The sequence below is a fragment of the Mesitornis unicolor genome, unplaced genomic scaffold, assembly GCF_000695765.1.
Source record: "Mesitornis unicolor isolate BGI_N332 unplaced genomic scaffold, ASM69576v1 scaffold3467, whole genome shotgun sequence".
In the NCBI taxonomy this organism is placed as follows: Eukaryota; Metazoa; Chordata; class Aves; order Mesitornithiformes; family Mesitornithidae; genus Mesitornis; species Mesitornis unicolor.
In genome coordinates, this window is record NW_010198232.1 from 8,249 (window position 1) to 26,241 (window position 17,993).

Here is a 17,993-nt window from a genome sequence, read left to right on the forward strand (position 1 = left end):
TACAATCTAGTTTGTTAAAGTAGTTCTAATCCCATGACTCGAATGCACTTGCAGAATATGACTCCTTCATTCCTGGCTTCATGTTGCCTCTGCCTCTGTAATCCTAGAAACAAAACAGGTACTAGTTTAGAATCAGTAACACATCCAATCATTTAACAGTACAAGTGACTATAGAGCAATTTTAACTTCCTGAATGCATGTTCAAATTATGTTGAGACATTTTAAAAAATAAATACAGAAGCTCTTTCAACAGACTTCTATACATAAGGGTTTTAGACTCCAGTGTGAAATTAATGCACTTCAATCAACCTCAGATTTTATCAGGTGTGTGAATAATCCTTCTCCAATGTTCAAATGCCACCTTATTCTTTTACCCCACACAGACTAGTTTACATAACTTTGGGGAAAAACTTCCTTCTCAAATTCTTATTTAAAAGTTATTATCTGCAATACTGTCCCAGCAAAACCCTCTTTTCCTTTGAAAAAGAATGAAGTCCAGTCACCTACAAGATTGTCCCAAAATGATCAGGTAAGAGTCTCCAACAGATTCCTCTTTTAAATTAATCAAATGGCCTTGTCATACCTTCTCTTTGAAAGACAAAGAATACTGCAAAAACAAGTAAGGTGTTACCTTCCTTCCCCAGGAGAAAGGGCATCAGTGTCCTTACTGAACACTAAATGATACAAGCCTCTCTTTCAGTAATGGTAAAACAGCAAAAGAAACCCAAACCAGCTTTAATGGCTAATTTTAAAGAAAAAGAGGGCTGATTACAAATCTGTGGTTTCTGTCACAGTCACAGACATCAGAAGGTCTCGTAAGAAAGGAATTAGAACATGATCTCCAAATCAAGAGCTAGTGTACTACATGTATGTGATGAAGAGGGCAGTAATCCCAAGATAAACAGACTTATTTCTCCTGAAACTATTCTATTCACAAGTATGTAGTCTAAGAGTTACAATCAGATTTGGTAACTGAGGTTGTAAAGCACACAAAGGACAACCTTGAACCTGGAAATGACAGATTCCATACAATGCTGGGAGACACTCCACAAAGGCTGGAAATGTGTATGTGGAAGCAATCTAGACTCAAAGGTTAATGAGACCCACCTTTGAAAGCAATCTAGAAAAATTAAAGTGCTCTTGAACAGGAATATAGAACAAAGATTCACTGAGGCTGCAAGCGTGAGAAGGAAGCAAAAGTTTAAGTGTGTAACTGAGGTCTTATGAAGACTCAAAGACAGAAGATTCAGATTTGATTAAGTCAGCCAAGTAAATACATAGAAAGCACTCAATACTTTCAATAATTATGGTATGGAAAAAGATAACTAATGAAAGTAAGGTCTGAGTTTGAACTCATGCATCAGACACTGGGTAAGCAGTGAGAGTGAGGAATATTTATCTTGTGGTCCTTAAGAGTATTAACATTTGGAATGCAACTGAGATACTTCCCTAAGAACTTTATTGCAAGAGATCAAGGAATGGCTTCAGATGAAGACATTAAAATCCAAGTAGATATAAGCAAGAAGTATCAAACAACAGTTGAAAAGATAAAAAAAGATTATTCAAAGTAGGAGTAGGCATAGAATTTAAATACTAAAGTAGTGACTGCAAAGTGATTTCAGAGCTACACCGCCTTGGCTGCTTCATTTACTCAAGTTGCATTTTAACATCTGCTACCAGCAGCATTAAATGACCATGAGGCTCTTCCTTATCACAAACATTACAAATCTGACATGAGCCAGGCTGGGGAATTTATCTAGCTATAATAGCTGAAGTTTTCAGTCAAGCGAGTTACTTGACTGAGTGATAACAAGCAGTAACTAAATAGCAGCAGAAACTGCATGAAGTTCAACAAAGACAGATGTAAGGTCTTGCATCTGGAAATACATAATCCAAGAATGCAGCTGAGACTGGGTTCCACCTGGCTAGAGAGCAGCACTGTGGAAAGGGACCTGGGGGTCTTGGTGGACAACAAGCCCAACATGAGCAAAGTGTGCTGCAACTGTAAAGAAAGCCAACAGGATGCTGGGTTGCACTACAAAGCATCACCAGCAGAGATAAAGAAGTCACTATCACTCTCTACTCAGCACTGCTGAGACCACACCTTGAGCACTGTGTCTAATTTTGGTCCTCACTATACAAAAAAAGATGTGGACAGACTGGAAAGGGTCCAGAGAAGGGCAACAAGGATGACCAGGGGACTGGAAGACCTGCCGTATGAGGAAAGGCTTAGAAAACTGGGCCTGCTCAGCCTTGGGAAGAGAAGGCTTAGGGCAGACCTTATTACCATGTACCAGTACATAAAGAGTGGCTACCAAGAAGATCGAGACTCCCTTTTCAGAAGAAGTCACATGGAAAAGATGAGGGGTAATGAACACAAGCTGCTTCTGGAGAGATTTCAATCGAACTCCAGAAGAAATGTTTTTACCATGAGATCAATCAGACATTGGAACAATCTCCCAGGGGAAGTGCTGAATTCCCCTGCATTGGTCAGTTTTAAGAGTCAGCTTGACAGGGTGCTGACTCATCTCATTTAAACTATACTTTTACCTTGAAAGGTTGGACTAGATCCTTGTGGTCCCTTCTAACCTGGCATTCTACAATTCTATGAAATAAGTAGCAACTATTTGCTCCTACCTTACATGTGCAGTAGAGAAACTTCCAAAACTACAGCCTTTGGATATGTTTGCACAAACCTCTTCTTCCACAAAGAAATTCTTGACACTACAGATCAAGATTACTGCAGCTAGTATGGCCACACTGTATAAGAGTTCAAGCCAAGCAAGTTATCCAAAATTAGTCTCTGCAATACTGACAATGTTGAAGATGCACAACTAAGGTAAGGGACACAGTTACAGGCAAAACAGTTTTTGTGGCATTACTCTGGGTATGCACTGCTAAACACAATTTGATACTGAGACTAAGTTCTAAGAGCCAGTTCCAGCTCATTTTTAGACTTACCTTTTTGGTTTTAACTGATGCAAAGGCTCTTTCTCCTTGAAAACAAAAAGCAATTTCTTCCAACCAAACAGGAACTTCCTGCTGGGCCTACATAATTAGAAAAGTGAATTTAGAGACTTTGACCGCTTTACCAGTTCATATTAAGAGTTCCATAACTGTACCAAATAAATAATAGTTGCTGAGTACATTAAAGTGAAATTCTGAAGAACAGAAAAAGTTAAGCACTAAGATTTGAAACTTACATCTGAAAGCACTTTAACTAGAGATTGTGCAAGATGTGCATCAGAAATGTCATCAAAGAAGCAAACTGCTTTGCCTGTATTTCCACAACGACCAGTTCGTCCAATTTGGTGAACATACTCTTCAATGGTGGAAGGAAGATCAAAACTAATGACATGTTGAACATTTTCAATGTCCAAACCTCTTGCTGCCACTGAAGTTGCCACAAGAACTTCACACTTTCCAGAACGAAAATCCTGAAGAGCTATTTCTCTCTCTCTCTGTTCTCTATCTCTACAAAGAAAGCAATAGTTAGAATGGATGTCTCAAAAATGTGCGGTGATATTTAAGATACACATTACAAGATCATGACTAATGGGCACAAGTTCTCAGGATAAAAAGCCAACAACCCACACACTACCAGTTTAGGCTTTCTGAATTTTTAACTGATTATCAGTAAGACATAGCAACTATTTTAACCTAAGTCTCTTGAGAATTTTTTTTTCCCCCCAAGGAACAGTCATGTATCAAACTCACTGCCTCCCTAAGTACATCCACTTCAAGTGACTGTTTCTTGATGCCATAGTTAGAAGTGCTATTCCTATTTGTTTGTAGCAGGGAGCCAGAATAACAAAGATGAAGTTTTTCTAGAATCCTGTATAGACCATTTTTCAGATTAGAAAGTGTGGCCAGATGACAGTACAGAACTTGCTTTTTGGTTATCATCATGAGAAGAAAACTAGATTTGCTCTGGGGTTTGCATTTTTAAAGAATAATTAGATATTATCCAGTACTTAATTACAGTACAGTAGATTAATCCTCTTTGTTGTCTAAATGAGAGAAAAAAATAGAAAGCTAAAAAGAAGTGCTATTTTGAATATAACATGGGACATCTAGTGAAGTCTGGTATGACCACTACTCCAGAGAAGAGCAACTTGTAAACTACCTTCAACCTGAACAAACAAGGAGTCAAAAATCAGTAACATTTGTGACAATTCAGCAGCTTCCATGAAACCAGTTGTTCTCTTTCTAAGTATACCTTAACTCACAGAATAATATTTCTACAGAATTGTTTTAAGAACCTCCTCCCACACAAAGTAGGTTATGGGACAGCACTTCAGGTTAGCCAAGAACAGAAGGCCAGATCTTCTCAAAGTGACCCTGCACACACCTGTAAAACTGACAGGGCACAGGATACACACAAGCATCTTGTATATGCATAGTAAGAACACTTTAATCCATCTATAACCTTGATATTCTGACATCTGTCAGAACACTATCCAAAACAACATTCTGTTGGCAAGAATTCAAGTCCCTTCCTCTCATTACAAGATGGAAAATGTTGCAAAACTGTATTTTTGATGTGCTACAGTTCACTGGGAATTGATATTCAGTTTGTTGTCTTACATTTTGACATACAACCAACCATCACAGAACTACATTCCAGCTCATTACATGAAAGACAGTCCAACTTTTTAGATGGGTCTAGGCCTGGAATTACTATTTCACCTTTTTTCTCAGCACTCATTCAGTTATGCAACATTAATGAGTAGGCTATACACACAAGTTAGAAGCATCTTCTCTTTAGATTGATCTCCATGCAAATGCTATGTACATGAACACATCAAGGACACAAATGTCAGCATCAGAAATCTGTGTAGTACATGACTCAACTTATTACTGTGAGAAAGCCTGCAAGATCCACAGCTGCCATTTGAATCTATGAATACCATCTCATGAGTAACACCAAAAAATCTGATTTTGCTCACAAAAATGACAAAAACTACATGTAAACAGCTGATACTACCAAATTTATTATATATTAATTTCTTTTTTAGTAGTATGCATAAGACTCTCATTAAGCATGGGAAACCAGAAAGATGTATACTCAAAATGCTGTGAGGACTGGCCTTCAGAAACACCACATTCTCAAAAGGGCAGAGCTCCTGAGGATTACAGGGCTATTTGAAACAAGACAAGCTAAGGTGCATGGACATAGCCAAACATGAAATCTCAAGAAAAACCTCCTGTAAGATGTAATATTGACGTTCATTTAATATTACCTGACTTTCACTTAAAAACTACTTACCCATGGATGCTAGTGGTTGGTATTTTTTCTTGACAAAGAAAGGCTGCAATGTAGTCCGCTTTTTTCTTTCTGTCCACAAACACTATGGTTCGCTCATGACCTATGTAAAACAATATTTCAGATTCACTACAGTTTAAACCTGATGAATTTTCACTACTCACAGCAGTTACTTACATAAATACCTAATATCAGAACAAGTTTTTAATAACGTCTTTAAGGTATGATGGTAATTTCTTGCCCGTGTAGAACTTAACTAAATTCAATCCCTCAATTTCTAGATCAACACAGAAACCTAAATGAAGACAAGTGTGTTCTACTGTTCTCCTCAATAAGAAGAGGAAACAAATCTTGCTCTCTGTGACAAGTACTCCCTTTCTAGAGCATGTGGCCAGAGATGGCATGCCATTCTGAGCACTGAACAGCAAAGAAACAGACCATTTTTTAATTCTGAACTCCCTACCAGTTTTCAGCATTAAAACTTTAGATACATTCAGAGTAAAAAACGGAAAAATCCCAGCTATTAACAAAATATAGGCCCAAATGTTCACATTAGAAGTTTAATATATCTATAATCTAGAGACAATTACCCCAGATGCTGAAGTACTGTAACTGACGATATAAAGAAACTAATCATCTGGGAAGCTTGTCTGGTACTCAATAGAGATCAGACCTTCACAAATACCCATAAATACAAATATGCCTAAAAACCTACAGAACTCCCCAAGGTCTCCTTCAAGCTTCAATCAGTAGTACTGTACAGCCTATGATATGTATAACAGAATGGAATCACAACCTGGTCAATAGCAAGAGCACAAGTTTAAAAACAAGAAATTTTGTCTTCCCTAGAAAATGATTACCAATAAGGAAAGTTACCTATGCTTTGTAGGATTTCTACCAGTTTATCCCTCTTGGAGGACTGAGAAACCTGAAGAATATTTTGCTGAACATCACTGCAAGCTCCACCCACGTGTCCAACAACAACAAATAAATAATCAGTTTTCAAAAATTCGCCAGCCAGCCTTGAAAAGAAAATTGAGAAACAGAGTCTACTATGTAGCTTATTTCTGCTTTAAGATCAAGTAACTTCATTTAGGTTTAAGCATCCCTCTCAACAAATACTTGTATCATTCCTCACAGGGCACAGAATATAAGTAGTCACATCTGCATTTTTTTTTTAAAGTTAAGAGTCTGCATTGTTTTCTAGACAGCTGTACAAAAAACCGTGATCAGTAAGAAGATGCAGACTGATTATGTCCCAGCAGCTTTTCATAATACAAACACTGCATTATCTAGCCATGACAGAAAGGGTTCCACATATATGCTCATAATAAAATGTGTTACTGACATATATGCCCACAAAACCATTTTCATAGCACTATTTCAGCACTAGCTGGAGGGACAGGGTAAAATCCTACACAGACCAGAATTCAAATCAGGCTTCCAAGAGACACTATTCTTTTAGAATGTTCAAGAAAAGTACTGCTTAAAAACAGTTTATTAAATGACATTTATTTACCAGCTGCCATAGGCAAAACTTAAGTTCTGTTCAGCATTCCTCTTCAGTTACTCCTTATGTAGGTGATCTCATCCGAGAGACCAAACTCACCAAAATAGGTAATTCCTTGGAATGTCCCATAATACTCAAGTTTTACTAAACTGTGTTAACTTATTATACAAGTGTGCTTCATGTCCAGTACCCACAGAGCACCTTCCACTGCAGTACAATTCAGATGGTAAACCAAGTCAATCTTTAAACTAAAAAGAGGCAATCTCAAGTTTTAGAATAAACTTATAAAAAAGAGGGAAGTCTTAAGAATGCCTTAAGGACTCGAATCTCCCACCTGATTTATAGGGGTAACTGACACTGAAAGGGTGTTTTTCATATGAAATAAACAAGTTGAGAGATTTAAATGTGATTGGTTTTAAGACCTGACTGATTTAAGATCTTAGAGATGTAATTCTAAACTGAAAGTAAACAGCAAGTTTAAACTCTCTGAAAACAGAACAGTAAATAAAAAACAGGAAAGGAGAGGAGAGCGAAAACACCTTTTAATGTGAGATATAAAGCCCCAAATGCTAACCTGAAGTTTGTCAGGTGGCTAGGAAATGCATGATTCTCCCAACTCACATACACAGGAAAAGCCTTTATGATGAGACTAAAGGTTTATGTAACAGCAGAGTCCCAAACTCAGGTATGAAACCAAACAGTTAGAATTTAAGCTGATTACACCCACTACAGAGAAGTGCAGGAGAGCCTGAACCCAGCAGGGCCAAACAAAACACCTTGTCCTATACCACCAAAGCAGTATACTGTCTAAAGTTGTTTTGATAGTAGAGTATGAAAAAAATATTAGCTTTCCCAACTCCAGAATCCTAAAGTCAGTAAATCCAGGAAGAAACTGACTCTAGACATGAAGAGTTTTCACTCTGATAACACCTTCAAGTATTCCAGTTTCAGAAGGTTTCAAGAATCTTGTTACACACTTCCAAACCACAATCCAAGCACTCAGGTTTCTAACTTAGAAATCCTGCAAGACTGACAGCAGAAAGGTAGATCTGGGTTTGTTTTTTTTTAGTTACAGAAGCAGATTATAAACATCTTGCACAGTTGAAGGTATCTCTTCTTTTCAAATGCTGTTGGTTACAGTACTCTACTCATCCCTCAGCATGTAGCAAAAACGCATAAAGACCACAGATCTAGAGATCCAAGGGAACAAAATTACTCCTGCAACTCCAAAACCAGAACCAGTCAGAGCACACTGTACATCTCAAAGGGAGACACACCTCATCTTTTCCCAGGATGCAATGCAAAGCGAGCCTACATTCCCAAACCATAAAAACATGGAATAAACATGAACCACACTTATGTACAGTATCAACTGAATGCTTGATTCCCAGGTGGAGAAATAAGGCCGTTATTAGTTCACTACAAGATCATCTTTTACTAGAAAAAACTATGAAGAAAGTCTCAACTGAGGAGAGCAATAAGAAACTTAAGACTGAGTTTGAATTCAATTCTACTTAAAGAAAGGTTTTCCTTTCCTCAACAGCTGTATCAACTGACTGAATGGGACAAAGCAGCCCATTCCCGTCTTTCATTCAAGACAACTACTGAAGCTCTTTTCTCCACACCTCAAAAGAGGTCCTTCAGGATTTTTGAAGGCCAGATGTTGTCAGGATTTGACTCACTGAAGTACCAACATGCTTACTGCAATGGTCTGATCAGTTTTTATGCTCTCAGCAGTAACCCTACCTCAAAAGCCACCAAAATTATGTCAACTGTTGAAACTGAAGTTTAGACACCTCTGATTTAAGAATTGAGTATTCAGATCACTGTTTCTAAAAGTGGAAATACTGAATAATTTCCATCTACTTACAGGGAATGGGGCGTTTTGTTCTGTTATTCCCAGGTTCAGCAATACTACTACCATCTGTTGAAGACTCTTCTCTCAGAGTCTGGGAAGTGGAACTTCAAGAGGTAGCAAGTAGTAGAGCTGTAAGGTATATCCTAAACCCAGTTGTGGAAGCTTTAAAGCTACTGAAAACAAATAGCACTTATACATGTAAGTAACAATTGTATATCAAAGGCTGGTGAGTCGAGCAATAATTGGGATGTCTGGTTAGATTATGTCCTGGTGCCAAAGACAATGCTACAGCAAGACCCCTTCTTTCAAGCTTGCACAGACGTTGTGGTGGGAGGGACACGGAACTATCAAGGGCAGTATGAGGAACTTTGCAGAAATGGAATTTAAAAGCCTTCAGACTAACTCCACAAGTTGCTTTTGAGTCCCCATCTAAATTAAGAAGTTCTGTTACCTAAAAAAAGAGAAGTCTTCAGAAAAGAAAGTTAACATCATAGCTTTTCAGTATCTTCTACCAAGATAAGCTTTTAAATATAAGGAGTGCAACTTCAGACATTTAGCTCTATACATCTTCAGATAAAATTAAATTTGTACTTTACTCACCTCCTAACTTCTTCAGGAAAAGTGGCACTAAACATTAGTGTTTGACGCATGTCTTTTGGTGGCATACCTGGGTAAGAAACCAGGTTCTTCATATCTAACCCAAAACCCATATCAAGCATGCGGTCTGCTTCATCTAGCACCAAGTATTTCACATTATGCAAACCAATCTGCAATGATTTCATTGAAAGAAAAACTGTATTGGTTCACTGACAGTATACACTTATAAAATGCCCTAATGACTAAATCCAACTTTCACTTATTTCTTTCTATTATAAGTTAATTATTCACAAATAAAAGCCTAACTGCATTACGTTTTACTTGCATTTCAACCTTTAACTTTTCAATATGCACTCATTCTAATAGTATGTGTACACTGAAGTGCTTCAGAACTTGGTTCAGCAATGTAAATCAAGACAGAGCCTACAGATCAACTGTTATTCAGCACATCTATTTTGAAATTATGTTTTAGAAAGGTTCCCTCCTATAAACCTCATTCTCAAAAAACATCTTGTTCTGAAAAAACTCATGTCAGAAAGCATTAAGGGTATCACAACTTCACTGCTGCTGACCAATATCGTAATTCTGACTTGAAGTCTGACAACTGCAGAAAGCCAATCTTCAACTTATTAATACAAGTGTTTTTCCAAATCTCATTTGTCCAGTGAAATATCACTGAGCCACCATTATAATATGTAGTAATTTCAATCTGCACTTGTAACAACTGGAAAAATGAAGATTCAAATACAGTATTACACCCGGAGTTTTTGAATAAAATTAGTATTAGAACAGTCAAGAAATTAGTATTAACACTGTTCCAGACAGAGAAAAGCTATTGCAGCAAACAAACAAAAGATAAAGTGAAAATCTGCTATGGAATTTTCCACAAGAACTAAAAAAAAGTGTTCCATGTACTTAAACCACAATATTTAATATTTAATTGCCAAGAACATTGCAGCCATTTTGACTTAGACTGGTATTTTCCAGTGGGCCCTGAAAGTCCCTGAATTTGGACTCTGCTACTCTTTCAGAAACCTCATTGTATTCAGACACTCCAAGAAAAGCTCTTAAGTGGCAGTAAACTGGCTGGTTTTCATGGCTGTATCTTCGCTTCTGTCAAAGTTGAAGAATAAAAATCAGTATGCAAAAAGCTAAGCATGTTTCAGGAATTCAGACTAAGTTTTAAGATCTTACCTTGCCTCTTTCAATGATGTCTAGAAGTCTTCCTGGAGTTGCACATAATATATTACAGCCTTGCATTATATGACGAATTGAATGGCCTGTTTGTGTACCTCCATAGATCACAACAGGCCTTATACAAGTTCTATTATATAGGAAAAAAAAGACTCATTATGTAAGTAAGTTCTGTTTTGAAAAGGCAGAGCTAAAACAGCTTGCCTGAGCTGCAAGATTTCTGCTCAAGGCCACTCTCTACTGAGAAGCTGAGTTATTAGAAACCATCACTAAAAGTTAACTTAAAAGCCCTAATACATACCTCAATTTTTACCAAAATGAAGTATAAATTAAGTAAGGCAAGCTAAATTTAAGTTACATTATTTGAGAAATTTCATGTTTTTCATCAGATGTGACACAAGTTTAGTGCTTATCTCCTCTTCAAGCTGAAGTAAGCCTTCCTCCCCAATCCAAAGTATCAGGAAGATCAGCCAGTTTCACCGTGTAAATTAAAGTGCTTATAGTCATTCAATTGGCATAGAATTTTTTTTAATTATTCATTAAAAAAAGCACTGCTGATTTAGACAAAGTAATAATCAATGCCAGGCAACAGTGCAAAAGCTTACCCATACACAAATTTCCTTGCTTCAAGGAAGATCTGATTTATCAGTTCTCTAGTTGGGGCAACAATAATACATTCTGGTTCTTGATGCTCTTTAAAGCTGCTAGCAGTCACACCATCTCTCATCATGTGGGCCACAATTGGTAGAAGGAAAGCTGCCTAAAAAAAAGCATCAGAATTTATTCTGTTTAGCTCTAAAGCTTCCATCAGCCACACTCAAAGCTGCGTATCAATCTTAAAGGTAGAATAAAGCACACTATCACCTTCAAGGAAATCAGACTGCAAAATAATTGACCTGAATGCACTACAGAACATTAAAGCTTTTATATTCTTGTTTAAGAAACACGAAAATATCTCTCAGGACCTTAAGAGCATAATAATGCTGGAACACAATCATGCACTAGGTTCTGGGTTCATTCTGGGTTCTCCAGGCAGTTCCACATATACTGACATACACTGATAATTATGTACCCCAAGATCAAAATCCCTCCTTAACATTTACTTACAAGCTTTGCATTAACATCAGTAGATTCATACAGTAATCATGTATCACCATTCTCCAGACTACAACAGCAGAACAGTTTGTAACACAGCTGCACCAGCAACCTTACTTCCATTTAAGACTAGCTACCCCCAAAACAGAATCTGCACAGCAGACCCAAAGGCATTCAGAATATTTACAGCATAAACTTCAGACATTTCTTCCTCTGCAAACAGTGCACAGTTTTCAAACCAAGTACTAATAAGCTACATAAAAAAGCTGGAATTCTACACAATACTGCATGGCAAAAAATATACTTAATATCAAAATATTATACAGAGCCATCAGTGGTTAGATCAGGGTATGCCAAGTACTGAACAGTTTTAACAAGTTGACACAGCTATTAACTTAGTATAAACTCTCAAAACAGTTCCATGACTAATACTGAATCTCCTAAAACTAAGGCTGGTGTAGATCAGACTTCATCAAACCAAGGATGACAAACCAGCATAACACATTGCTACAATCTAGCATAAATTTAAAACCAACAAACAAAAAAATCAACAAAACGAAACAACCACCATACAAAACCAAGCCACAAACAGTACACATCAGAAATAAAAAACACAAAACACGTATCATGAATATGAGAAAAAAAAATTACTGTAAAGGTTACAGAGCACTGAACAGGCTGCCCAGAGGTTGTGGAGTCTCCTTCTCTGGAGACATTCAAAACCAACCTAGACATGTTCCTGTGTGACCTGGTCTAAGTGATCCTGCTCTGGCAGGGGGTTGGACTGGATGATCTTTCGAGGTTCCTTCCAACTCCTAATATTCTGTGTATCAACAAATAAAACCACCTAAACAAAACAAAACCCCACAACACAGCTTTCAACTGCTGAGGCATTTCCTCTCATGAGCAGTTTCCATAACTCTTTATACTTCTGAATCTTTATCTGTAGCCCTGAAGACTGGCCTGCTAGTTCAAGACACTAGTTCATCGATATTAAAAAGAAATTATGCCAAAGCAAGCAACTATCCATCCATTATTCGTGTCTGTGCTTAATACCACACCTGCCACTACAAGTGCAAGTCAAATCACTGGGCAACGAGCTGTGAAGCATCTAATGTCATTTTAATTTGGAAGTCTGAGGCATCTACCTGAAAGTTCAAGGTCACACACTTCCAGTAATATGAATACTACACAAAATCCTTACAGTTTTTCCTGATCCTGTCTGAGCACATGCCATTAAATCCCGTCCTGCCAGTATAATAGGAATGCTGTGCTTCTGCACTGGAGTAAGTTTAGAGTATCCAGCCTTAGCAATGTTCACATTTAAAGCGTGACAGAGGTTTGCTTCTTTAAAAGCCTGTAAGAGAAAAAAATATTAACAGTACATAACCACAGAAATTTAAAAACTGAGACACTTGCCACAGGATACAGACACCCACATGCTAGAAGTATTAACTTTTGATGGGGTCTCAATCTACACTGCTAACATTCCTACAGGTAAAAGCCCCAAAGGTTCCTTCAGCCTGCTCATGCCATTCAAGTGAAGTTGTTTGTAGGACAGTGAAGGCCATCAGCTGGTCTTACTAGCTTTGAGAAGTCATACATCTGGATTCAAAGAGGGATGGGATGCTCTGAAAACAAACTAACACTTCTCTGTTTCATTTCATATAGGAGATACACACTCAAGTTACTGTGCTAAAATTAGTAAAGGGAGCTAAAGCAAAATCTCTATCCAGTACAAGAAAGCATCATATATGACAAAAAAATCAGTATAACTTCAGTGAGAAGATGGGCAAGGGAAAAAATTGCATCTTCTCTTTCAGCACATGTTCTACTACCCCCTCCACTTTTCTTCTTCATTCTTCTCCCTAAAAAGAGCTTTTTTTTTTGGTAAGTATTAGCCATCTGGTATGGAATAGAACCAAAGTTACATATTGCTTAAACAAACTGTAGCCATAGAAAGCAGGGTTAGAAACTGCTTCAAAAACCTCATGTCCAAATTAAAACTATTCCTACAAGTGTTCATTTACATTGTTAATATCCCCCATAACAGACTTCAGCAATATGACTCTGCCAGTCTTCCCAGAAACAGCTGCCAAAGACCACTTTCTTTCAAGATCTAAACAGGTATTTTTCTGCAATTTAAGTACTACGCTTCCTGTCCATCCAGAATTACTTTCTCTGGGCCACTTCTGCAGTTTGTCAATGTAATTTTGAATTAAAATGGTATCTTTCAAATGGGTAGCACCCCTTTTCCACATAATGTTGCAAGATTCAAAATCTTTATTAATATTTTCATTACCAGTGAATATTAAAATCAGTATACATCCTTGCAGAATCACTCTCAACATCAACACTGATATTAATGAGTTCACTAACCTTTAATGGTTCTGGAGGGTTAAGTCCTGACACTTTAACTGTGTTTTCATCATACTTGTCAAAATTACTTCCCATTTTATAATGTGCAAAGATGGCCTGCTCATCATCAGGTGGAGAAGGCGGCACATAAGTCACCCTTGGACCTGAAGAAGACAGCCACCAAAGTCCATGAACGACAAAGAAAACTAGGAATTCTATAGCACTCCGTTCTTCATTTACGTGATAACAACTGCTGTGTTGCCCAGTAATTTAAAGATGAACAAAGCATAAACACACTGAGTTTAACAGTATTTGCTTGGCAACTTGTTACACAAACACTGAGATGATTATGCATTTAACAATATCACTACCTTGTTACCCAATTGCTTACAACTTCAAGAGAATGTTCCTTGAGTTAAAAGCTAATTAAAACTGGCGTGTTACTGGTGAAGAAGCTACTTACCTCTTTTAGAGCCTTTTTCTTGATTCCATTCTTTGTAAGCTGCTGTTAAAGAAAGTTTTCCAAAGTTAATTGCTTTTAGGAAAAAAAAAACCTCATTTGAGAGAAAATGTAAATAAGAACTGTAATGAAAAATTGCCACGGGCACTTAGAAAACTCAACAGTAGAATGAGTGGAAATACTTCTGTAAGCAATGAAAGCTTAGTTACAAAAAGCCAGAAGACAAAGGCCCAATATTCCTGTGTTAAAAGGGCAGAAAGAGAACACTGAGCTTAGCAGGATCTCACAGTAAGAACATATAGAAACTAAACCCAGCATACAACCCAACATCTGGTCCTTACTTTATATGTAATAAGTCACTGTCATTTAGACAGTTGTTTTAAAGAGGCAGGCAGCAGTATGACTTGGATCAGGAATGCTCTGTTCAGCAGCAGTACTCCTAAGCAACTGTAAAACCACAGCTTCATCAAGATGGTAACACAGAATCTATGCAAAGATGCAGCACAGTGTGTAAACACTTTCAAATAATTTTTCCATCAGATGTAACACGCTTACACAGCGTACCTCTAATTGCGAAAAGCTTAACTGTTTTAGGAAAAGTCAGCACAGCCCTAACTTCACTACCTCTACGAACACTATTAGACCCCTATTTAGAGATGGAGGCAGCACAATAGCCTAATAAGGCTTGCTCTATCCTTCTCTAGATACAGACACATTCTCTTACTACAAAAGGACACACTTCCCATGCAACAAACTACTTTTTATGAAGAATTAGCTTTGCAAGTGAACCTCTACACAGGCTAGTGCAACTGTTGCCTACCAATATCCATGTCTTTACATACTAACACTTTACACAATGCTCACAAAAAAGTAAAAAAGGGTGCAGTTACATCCACTATGAATATTAGCACATTGCACATATAAACATGTAAGTTTCCAAAAATAATTATTTGAAATAAAATCTGAAAAATCTAATCTGAGCTAAGTCAAATAGAGACAACTCAATTGTTCTTTGGATATTAAGAAACTTTTGAAAAAGCATACTAATTGTATCTTTTCTACAGTGAAAAATTCTTTTACCAGTATCACACAAAATATTCTTACATTGAGAATATCAGGCATCCACTACCTACTATACTAGTTTAATGGTATTTCCAATTTGAATTACAGGGCCTTTGTGAGTAGTAGATTACTATGTTCTAGGTAGCACCACACGTTACAAGTTACAGCAGCATTAGTGGCAAAAGAAGATGGGACTATAAGGGGAAAATCCTTCGTAGACAGAAAAAAAACCCTCAACAGTACAGTAAAGTCATCAGGAAGAGCTTGCCTCTCAGAGCTACAAACCTTACTTGTCATCCTGGACAAACCTAGAGCAATACTTCCCTTTATATGAGAGGTGGAAAAAGTCTAGAGTGACAATTTCAAAACCGAGCAAGTTGTTAAAGCCTTGCTTTGAATTTTGGGGTTAGCACCTTCACTTCACTGTGCATTAACTGGCCCAGTAACAGCAGGAGCAAAAAAAACACGGAAGACAACAGCTTTGAAAATCCAATTACTAAAATTTATGCAAGTTACAAACACCGCTTGCATGCCCCCACAAGACATCTTACATTTGCAGTACATTCCTAATTCAGGCAGTGAACAATCACAGCGACAGCACTTAGCAAAGCTAAGAAGGTACGGCAATGCCGCAGATCAATAATGTGGAAGTCTGAAAGGTTCACCACTGTCCTGGTTTTGCTGGGATTGAATGAATGAATGGCTGCTGAAATTTCAAATTATTAACCTTTTCAATGCACACTACATACAAGAGGCAGAAAGAGGACAGGGATTACAAACAGGAAAAAGAGGGATTAAATATAGGTTTATGGACACTAAAGCAAGCAAGCTTTCAGATCTTCTGCAGAAGAGCGCTGGCACACTCCCTCACATGGCATATATGTGAATACTAATATTCAGCTGCCTTTTATACTATATTATGACAACTCAATCAGAAAAACAACCCTCTTCAGGGAGAATGAAATCAAACGCAAACAAAACACTGGTTTTAAATGTGGAGACCTGTTTTCTGGCAAATATAGTGGGATACTTTATGTTGTGCAGTTAAAACCAAGGGGTGAAACTGAGTGCCTACATTACACAGAAATAAGTATTGTTATTACCCTCCAAGTCATACATACTCATTTGGCTCTGATTCAAAGCCCAGTATGTGAATAGGGAAAACTTAATGTATCAAATATGACTAATCACTAAAATTAGACACTTCAGAAAGTTACCTCTGTTCCCAAAATTCGTTCTGCTACCAAATCTATTCACTGGTTGATGCTGTCTGTTCAGATATTCATCCGCATCTATAATTAGAAAAAAGAATCAACTACAGATTCAAAGCTGTCTTTGACTTTAGGGTCAGCTTTTGGTTTTGGTAAGATTTTGGCATTCTTTCCGTTGTTTCAGTTTGGTTTTTTTCTAAACTAAATAGCAAAATTACAGAATCATTCAGGCTAAAAGGGACCTTCTCACTCAAAAAAAAACCATAAAACAAAGGTGTCCTTTTATAAGACAACAAAAAATAATTAAAATTACAAAACTTAGGCCAGGTGTAACTACTGTTTTCCATAAAGAACAGCACCATTCAGCAACAGCACTGCTACTAACACAGTAAAATCTGAGTTCCCAAAATCTACTCGGATACCAGTTCCAAGGTCCTTCATTCTGAACAGAGGACCTTCCAAAAGGAAGGATTAGTCACCCCCAAAATACACATTTTAACCATGCAATTTTAACCTCTACTTCTAGAATACCCTCCAAAATAATCCTGCTTACACTCACTTCTGATAGGTCTTCCAGCAGCACCTGGAAATTGAAAAGAAGAAAGTAAGGCTTTTGACACTGTCGCATAACATCCTCATACACAAACCAATGAAGTCTACACAACTGGACAGCGAGGAGGACTGAAAGTAGGCTGAACTACTGGGGGACCAAGGGTTGTGATCAGCAGAACAAACTCCAGCTGGGAGGCCAATCACTAGCAGAGTACCCTATTGATTGACACTGGACTAACAGAGTTTATCATCTTCATTCATGAGCTGGGTGATGGGACAGAACCCTCAGCAAGTTTGCAGACAATCTGGGACATAACACAGGGCAGTGTTTCACTCAGAGGAAACTCAAAATATGCTAAGAGACACGGTCAGGCAAGAACCTCGAAGTTTAACATAAAAATGCAAAATCCTGCACCTGGGGTGGAATAACTCCAGGTACCAGTAAACACTGGCGCCAGCAAACTGGATAGCATCTCTGCAGAGAAAAACCTGAGGGTGTGGCACATAGCAAACTGAACACAAGCCAGCAACATTCCCTTGCAGTAAAGGCCAACAGCCATCTGAGCTTCACTAGGAAGAATGCTGCCAGCAGGTTGGGACAGGTGCCCCTCCCCACTGATGCTGACATAGCTGGAGTGCTGCACCAAGTTCTCAGCTGTCCAGTACAAAACAGATACTAGAGTCAGCCCAGCAAATGACCACAAAGAAAACTAAAAGACTGGTGCATCGGTCACTCTGTTCCAAGAACTGGAACTGCTGTGGCTGGTGTCAAGAAGACTCAAAGGATCTAACACCTTATCAGAATCACAGAACCACAGAATCACAGAACA

The 17,993-nt window shown here is 37.8% G+C and overlaps 1 protein-coding gene across 1 annotated transcript; it reads right to left on the bottom strand.

The window, feature by feature from the left end:
* Positions 1 to 2,961: 2,961 nt before the first annotated feature.
* On the bottom strand, positions 2,962 to 17,194 carry DDX4 (DEAD (Asp-Glu-Ala-Asp) box polypeptide 4; the record flags this gene model as incomplete). The annotated part of the gene is made up of 12 exons (XM_010189071.1): positions 2,962 to 3,048; positions 3,204 to 3,474; positions 5,270 to 5,369; positions 6,143 to 6,288; positions 9,235 to 9,401; positions 10,426 to 10,555; positions 11,031 to 11,185; positions 12,725 to 12,877; positions 13,900 to 14,084; positions 14,342 to 14,413; positions 16,618 to 16,692; positions 17,171 to 17,194. Coding segments are annotated over 12 exons (1,565 nt in total), but the record flags the coding sequence as incomplete, so codon positions are not given.
* Positions 17,195 to 17,993: the final 799 nt, after the last annotated feature.